The 20,154-nt window shown below is 39.0% G+C and overlaps 1 protein-coding gene across 1 annotated transcript; it reads right to left on the bottom strand.

Moving 5' to 3' along the window:
- Positions 1-1,777: 1,777 nt before the first annotated feature.
- mRpL39 (mitochondrial ribosomal protein L39) lies at positions 1,778-20,107 on the bottom strand. The gene is made up of 9 exons (XM_076205980.1): positions 19,902-20,107; positions 13,927-14,118; positions 11,139-11,254; positions 9,805-9,928; positions 8,477-8,538; positions 6,143-6,302; positions 4,609-4,781; positions 2,075-2,122; positions 1,778-1,937 (listed from the first exon to the last, which is right to left on the bottom strand). Exons 1-9 carry the CDS (start codon positions 19,975-19,977, stop codon positions 1,857-1,859), a joined length of 1,032 nt encoding a protein of 343 aa, XP_076062095.1. The 5' UTR covers positions 19,978-20,107; the 3' UTR covers positions 1,778-1,856.
- Between the last annotated feature and the right edge of the window lie 47 nt (positions 20,108-20,154).

The following is a 20,154-nucleotide window of genomic DNA, read 5'->3' as shown; positions in this document are numbered from 1 at the left end:
AAGAATGGTAACTGGTTCTATTTATATAGCACCAATAAAACATATATATTTAGAAACCTAAATCCTTCCCATATGACAGCACACAAGAATGAGACATACAGGACTACACAAGAACCCTTGAACTCTCCCATCGTGTCACACAAACACAGCTCATTGAATGCAATGTAAAAGAAACCACAAGTGTTTTCCCATATCTTTGATAACCTGTCCCCAACACTGTACAAAAAAAAAAAAAAAAAAAAAAAAAAAGCACTCCACAAGACCTCCAAATTCTATGTTTCACCAAAACTCCCCCAGATGTCATCCCATTTGAAAAATCATTCCCAGGACAAGTGAGAACTCCACTAGCATGGCTATTTTCAGGTCACCAGCCTGCATTACAACAGTAACAACACATATTAGGCATGGCAAGAGACTTTACTTGCCCCAGATGCAACCATCACAGAATGCACTCCATTCCAGGCAGCATGAAAATCATTACTCTGCATGACTTACAGGCTCAAGTGGTGGCCATGATCTGAGATTGATTGGTCTATTGTCATAATGAAACATCACAATCAACATCAATCCATTGCCCCAGATCTCTTTTACAGTAGAACTATGGTATCAAGTAACAAACAATAGCAACAAGGATGCAGTGCTGGGCCTGTTTATGCTTGCCCCGCAGTACTGGAAGCAAAGAGAATGGTTGAAGGCCAGACAGTACCAGTGACCAGTGATCAGTCTAGAACCTGCACTAGTATTCAAGCCAATGCAAAACTCCTCCCCCCCCCCTCCATGAGGAGGTGCAGCCCTGGGGGAGCCTGTACCTGGTCATAATCAACATCCCAATGAGGATGAAGCTTTGCTCAAAGCTTTGTCAAGCTTAGATGTCACCTGTTTCACTACATTTCTGACAAAGGATAGGTAACTATGTATTTGTCAGCTATCTCTATACCTAGGGCATTTCCCCCCTTACCTGGGAGGTAGCCAAGTCAAAAGTCATATACCCACTCCCATCCCTTTTCATCCCACAAAAAATTGGGTCAGAAAAAATTCTGAACCAAATTGGTCAATCTTCCTTATATGGGGGAAAAGGCAATTTGGCTGTGGGCAGGACACAGGGATGATTGATTGATTTATGGAGTTTTTGGCTCAAAGGCCAAAGGACACAGGGATGACCCTTTATCAATGAGGAACTAAGATAAAAAGGAAGCAATGGGTGGAATGCCTTTGCTGGTTACTACCCTTGTATGGGAGGAAAGGCCCTTAGGTATATGTATTTACCTATTTTCCTAGTTGTAGTTTACGGGAAGGGGAGCTACACTCATGTTGTCCCGGCTTCGTATCTCAGTGTCTAGTTTGCTCTTAAATTCGTGAATGGTTTTTGAACGCACTACTGTTTTGTCCAGTTTGTTCCAAGTGTCCACTACTCTGTATGGAAAAATGTTCTTCTTCAGATCTCTTCTATAACTATCTTTTTTTGAGTTTCTTTCCATGTCCTCTTGTACCAATTTAACAAGTTCTCTTTATCAAGTATTTCTGTGCCCTTCATGATTCTATAGATGGTCAGTAGGTCGCCTCTCTTCTTTGCTCCAAAGTCAATAACTGTGATTTAGACAGTCTCTCTTCATATGACAAGTTTGAAAGTGCTGGAGCCATTTTTGTGGTTGCTCTCTGGATTCTTTCAATTTTCTTTATATTCTGTGTATGTGTATTTGTTGAACAAACTTTCAGAAAACTATTATACCAGAAATCAAAAGAAATATAATGTTAAAAGGTAAATTAAGGGGTCAAACAGAAACGTCATATTTATTTACACAAATATACAAGGCAGTTTATAGTGATCCCTTTACGCAAAGTCCAACTTCATACAATCATTCCAACATATTATAGTCTGTAATTGGTCCACTGAGCTGCCGTTCAAATGCAGCAATGCATGGTATTCTTCCAGAATTCTGAAAATGAAGAATACATGAGACATACAGTACAGGACTGATAAACAAGTTTTAAACTAAAACTTTTGCATACAATATATAGTTTTATAAACAAGGAAACTACATAAAGTAAAATCCATTGGTTAGGAAATACATACAATCTGTCTTGCACGGTCCTCAATCACACTATACGAGAACGAATTCAACTGAAAATCAAGAGAAAATAATACATGATTAAAGAACAACCTTACTGAACTTAACCGACAAAAATCTCATGTTGTTATTTATGATATTTCATTTACCTAACAATATGGGATGTGGTGATGGTGGGGTGGGGGGGTGGGGTGGAACTTAAATATATATATATATATATATATATATATATATATATATGGGATGTGGTGATGGTGGGGTGGGGTGGAACTTATATATATATATATATATATATATATATATATATATATATATATATATATATATATATATATATATATATATATATATATATATTTTTTTTTTTTTTTTTTTTTGTTAAATGCTAAAGCACATGGAAAAATAAATGATTTTAGGAGAACATTTCTCTAACTTTATGCAGCTATTTTTTTTTTTTCCAAATCCAAACTCTGGAGAAAAGTATGAAAAGTTTCAAAAGGTTGACCCATTCAATATACAGACAGCTGTTTCCCCCATTACACACTGAATACAATGCAGGGCAGTAGACTGCTTGGACAGGAAATACATAACCCAACATCATTATCAAGGCAACCTCTCAGGGTAACCCCCAAAACACTTGACTTCACTGTATCTATAATTTTGCATTGTATTCAGTATTACCCTGAAGAAGTGTAGGCCTTATGGCTGAAATAACTGTTGGTATGTAAAATGGATCAATATTCTGACACCTTCTGTACTTTCCTCCAGAGTTTGGGTTTCAAAGAAAAAAGATACAGAAAGTTAGAGAACTGTTCTCTTAAAGTCATTTATGCCACATATGCTTTAGAGTTGAAAAGAAATTGCTTAAAGAAAGACTATGCTCAAAAGATATATATATATATACATATATATATATATATATATATATATATATATATATATATATATATATACACACACATACATTTTAACAACTGCAACGCACTTTAATTCTAAATCATCAGCATCGGAAATCCAATGGGGCCACATGCAGAAATTGAAATGTACTGCTGAGGACTAGAACTCAGCGATCATATGACAAGTGCCGTAGTAACTAACCAACTACACCATCAAGATTTTATCTCTAATCACTGGGACCCATTCAGTGTTGTACATATATATACATATATATATATGTATATATACATACATACATATACCAAGGCTTTTTCCCCCTTACAAGGGAGGTAGCCAAAAAGGAAAAGGCATAAAATCATTCCCACCCATTCCATCCCTGTGGTGGGGGAAAAGAATACTGCCACCAAGTAATTCCCCTTGGATCATAAGAGGTGAGAAGAAAGGGACGGGGATTGGGACTAGGCAGCCTTCTCCTTGTAGCCCCACAGTTAATCAAGTACAAAAATAAGAGACAGACAGAGACAAGATGTACCCGCACACACGCTTTCATTTAAGAAAGACTAAATGTCTAAAGGATTTGAAGAACTAGTTTTCCATACGGATGCAATACTTGGAATAACTTACAAGCTAGACCAAGATTCAGCAACCTCTGGCACATATGCTAGACATGGCATGTGACAGTTGTCTCTAGTGCCAGCTGGTTTTGAAAATTTGTAACAGCATAAAAAAATATCATCACTACTTCAAATAAACAAAATAAGACAAGAGATCAAGCTAAAACCAAATCATCCAAGATTTCACATTTACTGGCATTGTTGCTGTTATAAAACTGTGCATACAAATTTTTATCAACTTGTGGACTCAAAAGCACTATTGGCATGCAGGGTTCTACGAATCATAGAAACTGGCATAGTCTCCTCCTAAGGTTAACGCCCCATGAGCTAGACCAGCGTTTCCCAACCTGGGGTGCTGAAATCAATTATAGGGGGTGCTGGGAAGTGATGCACACAAAAACCACATTGATATATGTATCATTGATTACCCAGTTGTGTATATTTGACTTTTTCCATGCTATTTTATTTTTCTAGGGTGTTCTTATTTCTTCTACAAACAATATTGTCAATTTGTTTCAGTTCTAAGGAATCATGAAAATAAATCATCAAGCAGTACTCTTCACTTTCCTTTATAGGGGTGCTGGACTGCTTAGACATGACAACAGGGGGTGCTATGGTCGGAAAAGGTTGGGAAATGCTGAGCTAGACCATACATGAATTCAAATCTAAATATAATTGGCAAATAGGGATATAGACCAAGTTGGAACTGTATAAATTTGAAGCTAGGTATGATAAATTGGAGAATAGGAGACAGGACCCCACAAATATTTCGTGTATAATACAAGTAAATACAATTACGGTACTACCTCTCATTAACAGACTAAAAGGGGGGTAACGGTGTCCATTGATGTGAATAATCAGTTGATTTGGAGTGGTTTTTGGGTGACATAGTGATTGCACGCACTAAAGAACAGCACCAAAAACACAGCGAAAACACCGTAAACACAGCTAATTGACGTCTATTAATGAGAGGTCTCACTGTGGTTAAATATACTCAATGGGAAATAAAAAAAAATATAATACTATACCATAATGCATCTTGGGAGAGCTATGCCTTGCACTCGGAAGAGCTGATTTTGGTCCGTTTGGATGGGATGAACTGCCGTGACAGTGCATCGACCCATATGATTTGTATTCGATATCATTGGACCTCGGCTCATGTCCACAAAATTACCTACACGATAGACCACAACGGCATTCCCTGTTAAAAGATTTAAAATATAACACTGAGAACCCCAGCTCTGATTTAAAAGAGAGGAAGAGGATGCATACTGTATATATAAAAGATGACTAGCAATAACAATACTACTGAAACTATTACTAACACTTGTATTGATTGCATGGAAGGGAGTGGGTGGGGAATGGGGGGTTAGGGAATATGAGTGAATGATATTTTGATGGAACCCAAAGGGATTTCTCCCTGTCTTCTCTTTTTTTGCATGAGGGGATCGGGAGGGGGGGTTGCTGATTAAATGAAGCAGCCTTGCCGTGGATGTGCTGTGTCTTGCTGCACTGCTTCTGGCCCAGGGCAGTGGGTGAGATGCAGGGATGATCTGCTGTCCAGGAGGAGCCAAGAATAGAGGGAGGGAGAGGTGGTAAATGGGAGTGGAGTACGTGGGGATGGAATGGGTGGGAGTGGATTTAGGCTTTTTGACTTTGGCTACCTCTCTTGTAAGGGGGAAAAATACCCTTGGTATACGTATGTAATGATTCACTTTAATGTTCTCTCCACACATGGAGAGGACTAAGACAGTACCTCCTTATGAAGATTTTTTGAAGAATTTACCAGTAATTTATCCACAGGATCCATAATAGGTACCTGAATGGTCCTGCAAGACAGATATCAAAGAGAACCATCTCCCTGCCATCCATCTCTAAAATACATGAACAGCCCTCCCCTCCATCTTGGGGTGCAGCCCTGAGAGGCAGACACTCCGTCTCTGAACTGGGCCTGAGGGCTTTCCAATTTCATCAGCATTTTCTTCACATTTACACAAACAAGAGTTGGAAACCAGCATCTACTCCTCCTGCTGCTATAAGCTGGTGACATAACAGTCCTGGATACATTTCTTCCCAGAGACAGAGGGCTTGAGGACTGTTACCTGCTGCTGTAGGGCTGCGGGTTTCTGGCTGCCGAAACTTAAATCTATCTGTATACCTAGATAAGAGGGAGGGAAGAGGGTGGGGTATGATAGGGATGGAATGGGTGAGAGTGGTTTTTATGCCTTTGTTTTTTGGCTACCTCCCTTGTAAGGGGGGAAAAAAGCCTTTGGTATATGTATGTATGTATATACCAAGGGCCTCTCCTCCTCCTCCTTATGAGGGAGGTAGCCAGCCAAGGCTACCCACTCCTATGCACCATCCATCATTTCCCTCTCATCTTCACTCCTTGTGAATGAAGGGTCATCCATGTATCCTGCCCACTCCCCGGGTCAGAAACAACATAGCAAGACACTGCAACTTCAAATAATAATTATCATTAATTTACTCATCTGACACCATCAAGTCTGACTACCTTTCTTCAGTCTCTAACCAAGACTATAATACAAAAGCGATGTGTACCTGATTGGCTTTGAGCAGCAATGTGAGGAACCTGTGCCTTCTTGTAGCGATTGTCTTCAAACATTTTCAAAGCCAAACTGGCATCGATCTCCAAGCGCTCAAAATCATGACTGGCCATCGAAAGTTTAACCATTTCTGCCGACAAAAGGCGTAGTTCTGCCTGAAAAGTAAAAAGTATATAGTTAAATGGCTCAGTATCCATATAACGAAACATTATATGAAATGCAAACATTGTGTGGTTTTGTGTATCAATCAATTTTTGCCTTGAGTTTCATCATATACACATACATATACCAAGACTTTTTCCCCCTTACAAGGGAGGTAGCCAAAAAGAAAAAGGCATGAAATTGAGGCATAAATGATTTAATGCCTTTATGCCTCAAGTTTCACAAAGTGGAAAACCCACAGCCCCACAGTGGCTGGCAACAGTCTTTAGACCCTCCCAGAGATCTCTCTGGGAAGAGACCATTTCCATGTCACTGGCATAAAGTAGAACAGTCATCTGTTGTCCACTCTCCATGTACAAAAAAGTGAAAGAAATACAGCTGAAGTTGATAAATAGAGATCTTGGACCTAATCCAGGGATGGAGTGTCAGCCCCTCAGGGCTGCACCTTCTAGTGGAGGTGAAGGGGTTCACACATTTTAAAAAATGGGTAAGAACCACCACCTGTAGGTATCCATCATTGGTCCCTTCCTTTACTGCTCAGGGGGAGTTGAACTAAGGGCATGGAGGTACATACATATACCAAGGCTTTTTCCTCCTTACAAGGAGGTGAAGCAGCCTTGCTGTGGATGTGCTGTGCCTTGAGACACTGCCTCTGACCCAGGGCAGTGGACAGGGTACAGGGATGACCTGTCATCCAGGAGGTGCTAAGATAAGAGGGATAGTGGAGGGGAGTGGAGTGTATTTAGGGATGGAATGGGTGGGAATAATTTTATGCCTTTTTCTTTTTGGCTACCTCCCTTGTACATACATACATATACCATGGCTTTTTCCCCCTTACAAGGGAGGTAGCCAAAAAGAAAAAGGCATAAAATCATTCCCACCCATTCCATCCCTAAATACACTCCACTCCCCTCCAACCTCCCTCTTATCTTAGCACCTCCTGGATGACGGGTCATCCCTGCACCCTGTCCACTGCCCTGGGTCAGAGGCAGTGTCTCAAGGCACAGCACATCCACAGCAAGGCTGCTCCACTCCCTTGTAAGAGGGAAAAAGCCTTGGTATATGTATGTATGTACAAAGTCCTCTGTAAGGGGCACCATCCTAGCCTCTGGATAAGGGGGAATTTGTGATGCTAACCCAAATCATCACCATTACATAATACATTAACCACTTTGGTACGATGGCACCTACATAGGTGTCTTGAGGAGTAAGTGGGTACACAAGGATGCCGACATCGGCATCTTAATTATATATATATTTTTTTTGTAGTTGTACATGAGTTACCCCCAGATTCTGTGAACTGGTTTGATCATGTTTTTTGTGCTTATTATTACTCAGAGTAAAAGAGAACGAGTAATACAGCAGTGACTTTATATTCTATGATGCGAGTAGTGTGATGAATCGTACATATGGCGGGCAATGCTGTGTGTGAGAATTTGACTTGTACTGAAGTGGTTAATGTCCTCTCAACCACCCTCCCAGGCACCACCCTGTCCCACATAATACTTATGTTCATATTTCTTTTGATTTTTTGCTATCTTTTTCTCCCTTTCTAAACATATCTCTAATATTTCTACACTACAGTTCTTACCTGACACCAAATACTTCCCTATTACAGTTATCAGATCATCTACTCTACCAATGAAATTCTTCAACAACACTACATTTTCATTCCTCCTAAAACTCCCTACACAATGATTGAATTCAATGCAAAAATCCTCTCTCTTTTATTCACTTTCTTCATTACCAGTTGTATGGACTCATTAAAACCCTAGTCTTCCATCTCAATTTCACCTTCACCCACATTAATCTTGAAGACATTTCCCGCTACTACACATTGCACTTACCTATCTCATCCCTTACTAGCAGTGCTTCTCATTTCCTCCCCTGCCCTCTCATCATCTATGACGCCCTACCCACCATGCCCACACTCCAACTCACCTCTCTCTTTCAACTTAGGTTCACTCAATGCTAACACATCAATCTTCCACAAAAATTCTGACAATCTCTTCTGTTTCACTCTTATCTTTTCTACACCTACATGCATATAATAGTTACTTGGACTGTGGTTGGGGTCCTCCTGAAAACCTTTTTTTGCCTGTAAATGGTGTCAACATAGCAAAGAGTTTATAAAGTGCTCTGATATACCATAGTAATGAACACTTACCACAGTGGGCTTCCATTTGTCCATTTTCAGGTCCACGTCGTACACAAAACTCCCACTACGAACTGCCATAGGTGAAAAGAAAATACAACAATAACTTCTATATTTTCAACAACAGGAAAAAAAAAAATCGTTATTCCTTCTAAAATATTTGAGAAGCTCCAGTGACAACTCTTCAGATTAGTCATACAGCATATACTTTTTAAGAATAAACTTATCTATACTCAAAGAAGAATGCTGACCACTTTTGTCTTCTATTCTCTTTCTGCTAGCATCCTTAAACGTCCCTTTCACTACCTCTACAACTCCATATGTTAAGTGTGACATTGCCCCCAAAGTTAGAAATGCTACAAGAGTAATGCAACTTGCATAAATTGCAAGGTCCTTTTGCTGTCTCTACACTCCTTCCTTAAGACTAGTGAGGTTCACCTGATCTCTAAATCACTTTTGTGATCCACATAGCAAAAGAGATCAAGGGACCAAAGAGAAGCCAACCAGGCTGAAGAAGGAACACAGAGACATCTAGTGAGATGACCTTGAATTGTATAGCCCTGTTTTGTCTTGTACTTTGCCTTTGACTCTGGCTACCTCCCTTGTAAGGGGGGAAAAAGCCCTTGGTATGCATATGTACTTTCATTCTTCCTTCCAGACTGTCTTTTCTCTCAATTCTTAGCATGAGAATGATACAGACACAGAAATTCCTAGTTCCCTTGTTCTGCCCCATATATCTGCCTTCTATGACATGCCTAGGAACATGGTGTTGGCCTTCTTCTCCACCAGAGGAACAGGAAATGGAAGTGGTAAAGGGCTGATTCAAGGATGCAGCAGAAAGGTGGGACGGCAATAGTAAAAATGCAGTTCATCACTTGGAGATTTTTCTCTAATATAGACAAATGAAACTGTAACATGACAACTGCCTAGCATCAGGGATCTGTGCCACCTGCTGGGGTGGCAAGGGCTTCAGTCCAGAATGTAATACTTCACCCTATACTATACAACACATTATGGACGTCAAAGGGACGTCAAAGGGATCTGTGGGAAAACCCTGTTCCAGACATGGCATTCTTTAGGAAGACGGGACTGCTCAGCCAGACAGCATAGTGAACAACCACTTTCTATCACCGTCCAAGGGTCAACCCCAGGCCTCCTCTGTTCAAGGCATGAACTCTACCCAGTGTTCCTTGAGGATTACTCTATTTAGTGTACATATATCTAAAAGTCCTCTCTCTCATATATGGGGTGGGCTAGCCCATATAAATATATATCAATATTAAAAGTCTATTTGATTTCAGTGCTGATAAAGAAGAGAGTAAGCGTTCTTCTTGACTCACCGTTGGGTGACGGAAAGGAGCAAAGTTCGACGTAAAACTGGTCCTTGAAAGCCATTTCCAGCACAGCTCCCAACATGAGAGATGCTGATCTCCAAAAAGCTTTGTTGACGTAGTAAGGGTCCACCTGAAAGTAATAACTCTTTAATTTTCCCGACTTTAATTTTCTTCTTTGGGAAAGAGGGAAGTGTTTCTTGAGGAAGGACAGGAGAGGACAGAAGATAGGGGTGAATGAAGAATTGGTGTGCATAGATAATGCTGTGATGCATGAGGGGGAGTGGGTGGGGGATGTGGGGTGAGGGAGTATGTGTGAAAAATAAATTGATGTAGCCTGAAGAGATTTCTCCCCGTCCTCTCTATTTCTGCAAAAGGGGATGGAGAGGGGGGGGGTCGCTGATTTAATGAAACGGCCTTGTTGTGGATGTGCTCTGTCCTGCGACACTCCTTCTGACCCAGGGCAGTGGGTGAGATGCAGGGATGACCCATCATCCAGGAGGAGCTAAGATAAGAGGGAGGGAAGGGGGTGGATGGGAGTGGAGTATGTTGGGATGGAATGGGTAGGAATGGTTTTTATGCCTTCGTATTTTGGCTACCTCCTGTGTAAGGGGGAAAAAGCCTTTGGTATGTGTATGTGATTTTCTTCTTCAAGGTGGAGGAGCATCATTATTTTGTCAACAATAACTAGCACTTCTATCCTTGAGGGCAATATTATTAATACATTGAAGAGGTTAAGCCATAGATATGGTAAACAAGAAATTTGAGAAGGATAGCAAAACAGGGGGATAGTAAATGATTAAATCAATCAGCATTATTGTCTGAATGGAGATGAAATTCCAATCACAAACAAATGCTGAGTGAATTGGTTCATAGGGATATCACAAAAATCTCTTAAAATATTGACTGCATATAACATACAGTCATTACCTCTACACTTGGAAGGTGACAGAGAAGGAGGAGGAAAATATAGAAACCAATATTTTTGCAAGTGGCAGTCACTGACAACCAGAAGGGATAAGATGAAACCCTTGGTCCACAAAAGATATTCAAGTGGACCTTTTTTTTTTACTCAAAAGGCATGACTGTAACTGAATAAACTACAGTACTTAAGATCCTCAATTAAAACTGCACTACAGCCGACTCCTATCTATCACGGAGGATGCGTCACAGAAGACTTGCTAATAAGCCACAATGCACTAATATCCCCCAACCCTCAGGCACCTACAGACTTGTCTGCAGGTAAGGGAATGTCCTCTCAAAAATCGTGGTCTAATATCATGAATTTAATCTCTCAGAAAGAGCCAGGACGATATCTACTTACAAAAATAATGTCTACAAACCTGTCTGAAGTGAAGTAATCGTAATGTACAATCTTCTACCAGTGGTCGATGCATATCCCACACTTGTCCATTCACCTCGGCTAATGCAGATCGATCCATGATCATTTGATCAATATCTGTAGAAAAAAAACAATAAATAATAATAAAAAAAAAAAAATAAAATAAAAAAAATAAATAAATAAATAAACATTAACCACTGTTAACCCCTTTGTTACCGACCCATCAACCTTACGTAAACAAACATTTCAAACCGTCCCACGAATGGCTGGAGCCTTATGTTTATGAAGACAGACACTTGCCACCACGTAGATAGAAATAACCCAGAAACCAAGGCCTTGAGAGCCCTCAATACGCAAAGCTACTGTGACACGTGCATGTCACGGGGAGCACACTCGGTTCCTGGCGGGTGCACTCAGGTGTCACAAAACACACATCCGGTACTCAAGGGGTTAAACTGAGGGGCAGTCATTAACCTAATCTAGATGAAGCTAAATTATTCTACTTGGTTGTGTGGTTTCATCTTAGGAGTGTTAAATCTATCTCAATTAACTCTTCCTTAACAGTTAAAAGGAATTTCTTACATAATATTTTCAAGATAACAATTTTTTTTTCTAAATATGCTACAGTCTTTTTCCCTTTATATAGTGGGATGGCCAAGTCAAAACATGCACACAATCAAAACACATTAAACCACCCTTCCTCTTTGACCACAATTTCACAACACTGGGAATAAAGTGTTGCTTGTCTTACACTTGATTCTGTTGAATGTTACAGACTTGCCCTCTTAAGCGGCCCATACATGATCAATTATACTGCGCAATTTCATTGTCAATACTCTGAATTGACAATTAAATTGACCGTGTATAGGCAATATATCGCCCATACACAATTAAATTGACCATGTATGGGCGATACATCGCCCATACACGGTCAATTTAATTGTCAATTCAGAGTATTGACAATGAAATTGCGCAATATAATTGATCGTGTATGGGCCGCTTTAGAGAAGGCGATGATAGTGCCTCCTTATGTGACTTTATTAAACATTAAATTTAATGAAGTACGCTCTTACTACAAACTCGCTTGCCAGGCAGAGTTCAATAAAAAGAGATCTTGAGCCTAGTCTGTAGACCAAGTGTAATGCAGCACCTCAAGGTAGTGGAGGGGGTGTTGACAGACTTTGAAGATGGGTGGTAGGGAGATGATTCTTTATCAGGTTCATTTTCCAATACCACTACTTTCATGTACCATCTGCTGTTCCTACATATATAAATCACACAATACTGATGTCAGGTAGAAATTGGAAAAGAAAAAAAAAAAAAAAAAAAAAAAAAAAAAAAAAAAAAAAATCTAGTTTTGGTTAATGGTCAGTTGCTAACTGAAAGCTTTCCTTCAATAAAATAATGCTGTTTACAATCTTATTCTTGTATTTCCTTACCAATAACCTGTGATCTACTTCCAAGGCTAATATTTGCTAAACTGAGTGTCATATAAGCAGTAAAGGAAAGATTTAAGTAGTGCAGTGGAAAGGAGGGATAAATACATACATATACCAAGGGCTTTTTCCCCCTTACAAGGGAGGTAGCCGAAGTCAAAAGGCATAATCCCACTCCCACCCATTTCATGTTCATTCCACTCCCATTCACCACCCCTCACTCCCTCTTTTCTTGGCTCTTCCTGGATGACGGATTCCTGCATCTTACCTACTGCCCTGAGTCATAAATAATGCAGCAAGACATAGAGCATTCACAGCAAGCCCACTTCATTTAATCAGTGACCCCCCTCTCTGTTCCCTCACGCAGAAAGAAGACTGGGAGAAATCCCATCAGGCCGCATCAAAATATCATTCATGCACCACTCCTAGCCACCCTATCCTGCACCTACTCCCTATCTTGCATCACAGCATCAGCCATGTACAACCATTCTCCACTTACCCCTATCTTCTGTTTTCTCCCTTCCTTCCTCAACAGACACTCCCATTTTTCTCAAATGCCCCTTTTACCCCATCCATCCACCTCATCTTCGGTCACCCCCTCCTGTTCACTCCATCCACCTCTCCCTTCCACACTTCTTTTACTAATCTTTATTCACTCATTCTTTCCAAATGTCCAAACCATCCCATAAAGTGCTGTTGGCACAATCACTCCTTCATACAATCTCCTCTTAGCATCCATTCCTAAATGTCTTTTTCTCATCACACTTTTTAATCCCCCAAGGCATTTACTGGCTTCTCTCAATCTACATTCTACCTCCACCTCCACTACCTTTCCTGCCACATGCACCCCTAAGTATCTAAAGCTATCCACTTCCTCCAGCCTTTCTCCCTTAATACTCATTTCCAATTTGCTGCTATCCTCTCCTCTTGTACATCTCATTGCCTTATTTTTACTCACATTTACCTCCAACTTCCTCCTTTTGCACATCTTCCCAAACATCATCACTAACTTCCTTAATCCCTCCTCTGATCCTGCTACAGGCGCAGTGTCATCAACAAACAACGACCAGCTTATACTAGCTAAAAATTATCAGTATTTTCCTTTGAGTGGAGATTTGTCTCCAATTACGAAAAAAGTACTATGTAACTCTGTTACGTAGGAATGTCACTGAAGTCCTTCTAGTACTGACTGCATAAAACTTATGTAGTCCATATTGGGGAACAATTTTACCAAGATTAATGCCACCACATTTTGCAGGTAATATCAGCTGATTGGATGTATAAAAAAAGTAATATTTATTTACATATATATACATAAGTATATAAGTGAATAAAGTTGGTTATATCACTTACGTCTTGCACAACTGTATGGAGTTGAAATGTTTTTGTTCATGATGAGTGTACAATCGTTGGGATGGCCTTCATATTTTACTTCTATTTTTTCTATATCTGGATGAAGTGCTGCCTGCCTTGCCCTCTCCTTCTCAAAGAGCTGGACCCGTTTTTTCTGCACATTTGCATTGTTTTCAAGCAATGAATACTGTCCTGAAAATACAATGGCCACACTGAGTTTACAACATATGAGCAAATACACATATTAACTGATGCGCAGTACACTTTCCTGCTTTGGTGGTACTTTGACACACTTAAAACTCCAAAGTGTATGTGCAAGTGCATACATAGGGAGGTTACTGTATTCAATAACTATGCAGCCTAATCTCATTGCCGTCATAATAACAATAATAACAACAACAAATCCAGACTACACACCTTTCATAGACAGCTAGATGAAACATATTATTACCTTAAGCACTCATCTACTTGTGATTTTGACAACATAAGTAACATCCACCTAAAACACCTTTGAACACATGGACTCACCAACATTATTTTCAATAAAAATAATGATACAAAACAAATAATGATACTGTTATTTACCTAAAAAAAAATTATCTTCATCACGACAGTAGCAACTTTATCATTATTATACTTATCCATTCTGATCTCTCACAGATGCTGGAAATGTGTTTCTCCTTAACAAGCAATGTTCTGGGTGAAGTTAGGTTGGATAACAGAGGCAGTGTGCATTCTCAGTTATGAAATACAAATTAGTTTTATTACTTTAATAATTATACAATGCTATCATTATCTATTTCTGATGATCTGTTATTGAAAATGCAGTAATTTACTTGAAAAAAAAAATAAAATAAAAATAAACAAATGAAATAATAATAATAATAAAAAGTATAATAGAAACAGCATGATACATCACCATCTGAATCTTTATGTTTTGCAACTTGACTGCACAAATGCTTAAGTAACTTTTCCTAAACAAAAGACCTTGATAACATCCATTACTTTCCAGTAAACTGCACTGGGCTTTGTCTTATTGTGCCCTTATCAAAATGCCTGGTTCACTTACAGTGCATGTTCCTTTTGTGAAAAAGGCCACTTCACTTACTGTGCATGATCATGCTGAGGAAAAAAGAAAAAAGAAAAAAGAAAAAAAGAAAGAAAAAAAAAAAAAAAAAAAAAATATATATATATATATATATATATATATAATATAAAATAAATAAATAAATAAAATGAAATCATAAATCAGTGGTCAAATTTAAATTAATGAAAACCCGTTCATCTCATAAGCTCTGATAATAAAAATCATGGTGTGCAAACTACATGGGAATACAAAGGAGATGCAAACAGTAACAGACTTATTGGTCCTTACAGAGCTGCTTGCTAGTTGAATGAGGACATAAATGAGTCATACTACAAACTGACAAGGTCAGACAAAGAACATATTTGGATCAACAAATAACTCAGAATGACCAACAAGTAGCATATAAATTAACACAATGCTTGTTTTTGAGGTGGAAATTATTTCTGCTACATCTATATGAAAGTTATTATGACTCACTGAAGAAATAAGTTTTGTCTGCTGACATGTAATCCCTGAGTCGAACTGTTGACAAGTGACCTGCACCTGTATTCTGTGAACAGGCATGATTGCATTTTCTGTGACGTTATATATATTCACGGTGTATCAAGGTGTATTCAAGGAGTATCACAGCAGTAACTTTATATTTTGTAACGCACATATTATGTGTCATCGTACATCAAACATTTTGATGTGTGCGTGAATATGACTCGTATTGAAGAGGTTAAAAGCATACAAAATAATCACTCATCACAGTATTGTTATCGAGTGGGGTGGGTCTTTTGTCCACAGTTCAATACAGAGATTACTTGTTGGCACAGAAAAAATGATTTCTTTGGTGAGTCATAATAGCTATCACATATGATGTAGCAGAAATAATTTTCACAATAAAAAGAAGCATTATACTAATTCATGTGCTGTTAGTCATTTTGAGTTACTTGTTGGTCCAAATATGTTACTTGTCAGTCTTTAATACGATCATGCGTAAATAGTGGAAATGGTTAAGAACCACTGACTTAAGTTTATGAGCTCACGATGCTGAGAAATAAGTTAGGTTGGGGTTGGATTCCATATATTCATCTAGGATTCTGGGCATTTTTTAAGTGTCAATTGTATTTTAACAGGTTGTTCTAAACATTTACAATGCAGTACAAGAAGAGAGAAATGGATTCATTGGGGTTTAATCTCATATAGGCTATTTTGAACCAATATGTTTTGTGATGTTACTATGGTCCACAGTAACAGGGAATCCTGGGTAAATGTCCAGTTGTGCACAATTACATGATATAGCAATAGAAAATTAATTATTCATTTTATAAATTATAATATATCAACGTAATATGCAATTTTCTTGGTGGAAATTAAAAACAAAAAAGTCGCTAAAACAGATTTTGTAAGTTAATGAAGTCATGCCGGACAAATGGTATGCCATGTTTGTTTTTATAGACACTGACATCGAAGAAATGAAAGGATGATAAATTCGTCTATTCTAACCTAACCTGTATTTAGTAAATCTGCACCTGTAATTTAAAGGTCATCCGGATGACTGTCGTTGTCCTTGTGACAGATGTTGGCGACCTGTTCAATAATTTTTTCTGATTGTGAGGTATAAAGGTTTCTCATAGCTTGAAGGAATGCATGGATTTCAGCTCCATAGCATTCCTTCAAGAATATATACCTCGCAAGGTACTGGCAGAAGTACTGAGGGGTAAACACTTGACAAACAACAAGATGTCGTCCCGATCCTATATTAGCAACTTCGTTCGTTAGTATATTTGCTTGTGGCAAGGTAATTTCTTTTTTTCATTTCTGCCAAGAAAATCGCATATTATGTTCAGGAGGTGCTCAGATGAGAGGGAGGGTGGGAGGGGTGTGGAGTGTATTTAGGGATGAAATGGGTGGGAGTGTTTTTATGCCTTTCCCTTTTTGGCTACCTCCCTTGGAAGGGGGAAAAAGCCTTGGAAGAGGCCCTAATGGGCCTGTGGCTCCAGTGCTGCAGCCTCAGCACATTCACTATGGCTATGTGTGGTGGTTATTTGGGCTTGATAGTTATATCTTACCTCTTGACTTTCCCAATACTTGTCTAATCTGGATTCAAAATGTGCTACCAAACCAACACTTACAACTGACTGGGGCAGATCATTCCAAGCATCAACCACTCGTTGGGAAAAAGAGTACTTCCTGGTGTTTAGCCGAGCTCTTGTTTTGAATATTTTTTTCTGAGTTCCCTCGAGTGATGGTGTCTTCCCTCATCCTGAACAATCCCTCGGTGCATTCGCTGTCGTATTTCCCACTCAGTATAACCAGACATAATTTTAATTTTGGAGCACATCAAACTACAAAGTCGACTCCCAAATCATAGCAGGGAAAGCCCACGTCAAAGACCTTGGGGTACATATGAGCAGCGACATGACCTTCTCTCACCACATTAATGAGATCTCTGACACCGCCAGGAAACTCTCAGGCTGGATACCCCGGACATTCCAGACTAGAAACAAAACATGTATGCTGACGCTCTGGAAGGGACCTACTAATTTGCGACAACAACAGACAACATGCGACAACTTGAGACAACAACATTTTTTATTGCGACAACTAATATATTTTCCACTTTTTTCCTCAAAATTGTAATCTAGTGGGGAATTTACATCTATATTGTTAATATTGTGGTATTTGGAGACCAGAAATTTAGTGATTTCCTTTAGACTTGCACTCCCGAAAATGCGTCAACAAATCGAGCCATTTCTACCATGGCCGCACGAGCAGGTGTCTGTAAAACGAGAACTGTAAGACCTGCGGTCGGCACATGCATTTGGGCGGGGATTTCCTTTCGTTGTAGGCTTTTTTCATTTTACTACTGCAAAGTCTGCAAGTACGGATAAGGAAAAAATAAATAAAAATCATGTAGTTCAAATTTGTCATCTATTCACAATTAATACAATAGGTACAATAAGTATTCTAAAAATTTAACATTGCATTATAAGATACAAAAGCATACATACACACTTATTCACAACAAAAAATATCTAGAGTTCCCCGTTAATCATGTATTAATTTCTTCCTTTTCCTTGCCCGCTCTGCTCTCACTCGTGTGTGTTGACCCGGCTTCTTAGCGGTTGTGGGGTTTTTCGGAATTTTTAACAGTCCATCAGTTGAAACGATGTGGGTACTCTGCGCTTTCTTCTGTTTGTAACTTAGAAACTTTTCGTAAATTGCATTCTTTTGTTCCTCGGTTTTTGAATTCCACACCATATCGTTGGCACGGAATTTTTCTACCCATCCAGCTACTTCGTAATTCCCTTTCTGGTACAGGGCGCGTTTGGTATCAAGTTCTTGAAGCTTAACAACCCCGTGCAATTTATCAATTAACTCGGGTAGTAAAATAAAAAAGTCTACAACGAAAGGTGTTTTACAGACACCTGCTCGTGCGGCCATGGTAGAAATGGCTCGATTTGTTGACGCATTTTCGGCAGTGCGAGTCTAAGGGAAATCGCTAAATTTCAGGCCTCCAAATACCACAATATTAACAATATAGATGTAAATTCCCCACTAGATTACAGTTTTGAGGAAAAAAGTGGAAAATATATTAATTGTCGCAATAAAAAATGTTGCAGGTCCGTCTTACAGTTTTCATTTTACAGACACCTGCTCGTGCGGCCATGGTAGAAATGGCTCGATTTGTTGACGCATTTTCGTCAGTGCAAATCTAAGGGAAATCGCTAAATTTCTGGTCTCCAAATACCACAATATTAACAATATAGATGTAAATTCCCCACTAGATTACAATTTTGAGGAAAAAAGTGGAAAATATATTAGTTGTCGCAATAAAAAATGTTGTTGCCTCAAGTTGTCACATGTTGTCTGTTGTTGTCGCAAATTAGTAGGTCCGTAGAAAGCATTAGTACTCCCAAAACTTGAGTACTGTTGCCAATTCTGGTCTCCCTTCAAGACAGGAGACATAATCAAACTTGAAGCTGTCCAGCGTACTTTCACAAATAAGATTGAGGGATTGCAACAGTACAACTATTGGGAAAGACTGCAACAGCTGGGACTCTACTCTCTCCAGCGAAGACGCGAAAGATATATAATAATATACATCTGGAAGATTCTGGAGCATCTGGTACCAAATGTGGGCCTGAAGGTGAACTACCACCCAAGAGGTCGCCTGTGCTATGTGAGGAGAACTGAGGGGACATCACAAAGGGTGAAGAACATGGTACACCATAGCTTCACCTATATTGGGGCGCACCTCTTCAACTCTGTCCCACAGAAATTGCGAAACCAGACAGGCACTTCACCAGAGAGTTTCAAAAACAAACTGGATAAATGGCTGGCCACAATTATGGACCAACCACCTACACTGGGATACACCAGCTCCAAAAACAACTCCCTCCAATCACTGACCTGTTTATTTTATTTTATTTATTTTATTATAGGTTTATTCAACAATATTAAATACAATTAGACATACATATATACATTTTTTTTTTACAAAATGACTCAGAGACGAGGAGCTGCCTGAGTACAGCGGACGTCCACGTTAGCTGAATCGGTCAAGATGAAATCGGACAAACTCAAAGGTAGACAAAGGTAGGTAGGTAGCCTGGGAGCTCTCTACTTGGGTTTTTTACTTGGTCTTGGGCTCCAACAAATAACGAATGCTACCATTTTGAAATTTCATTAAAACACCACCCACATACTTAACTAATTGTATTTACAATTAAGTAAATACAATCAGGTAAATACCGTTACATATGACACATTATCATTGACATTAGTCGATAAATCAAATGTCAACTTAAGCACGTCAATATAATTATTATACATAGTATAGTGGCAATCTTTTCAGTAAGCTATTAAACCACACATTACGAGTACTAAGTTAACTTACTTGAAGAATACCTCTTGATAATTTGAGGAAGAAAACGAAAGAGCCTCTCAGAACTTGTCAGCATTTTCTTAGACATTCTCTGTAGCAATCCAAATCACCGTCCTAATGTTTGGGTTTTCACGAGTAATGACCACAGTATTTTTCAATCACGGATTTTAGGGAAAACAACTCTGGCAAGATGTAATCTATGATGAATTGGTGAAATTCTATATAGAAACAAAGAAATATTCATATATTGATTCACACACACTTT

This window comes from Oratosquilla oratoria, chromosome 22 (genome assembly GCF_046742065.1).
Source record: "Oratosquilla oratoria isolate Oo_2021 chromosome 22, ASM4674206v1, whole genome shotgun sequence".
Taxonomy (NCBI): Eukaryota; Metazoa; Arthropoda; class Malacostraca; order Stomatopoda; family Squillidae; genus Oratosquilla; species Oratosquilla oratoria.
Note: the sequence above shows the minus strand (reverse complement) of the source record. Positions and strands in the feature narration are given on the sequence as shown.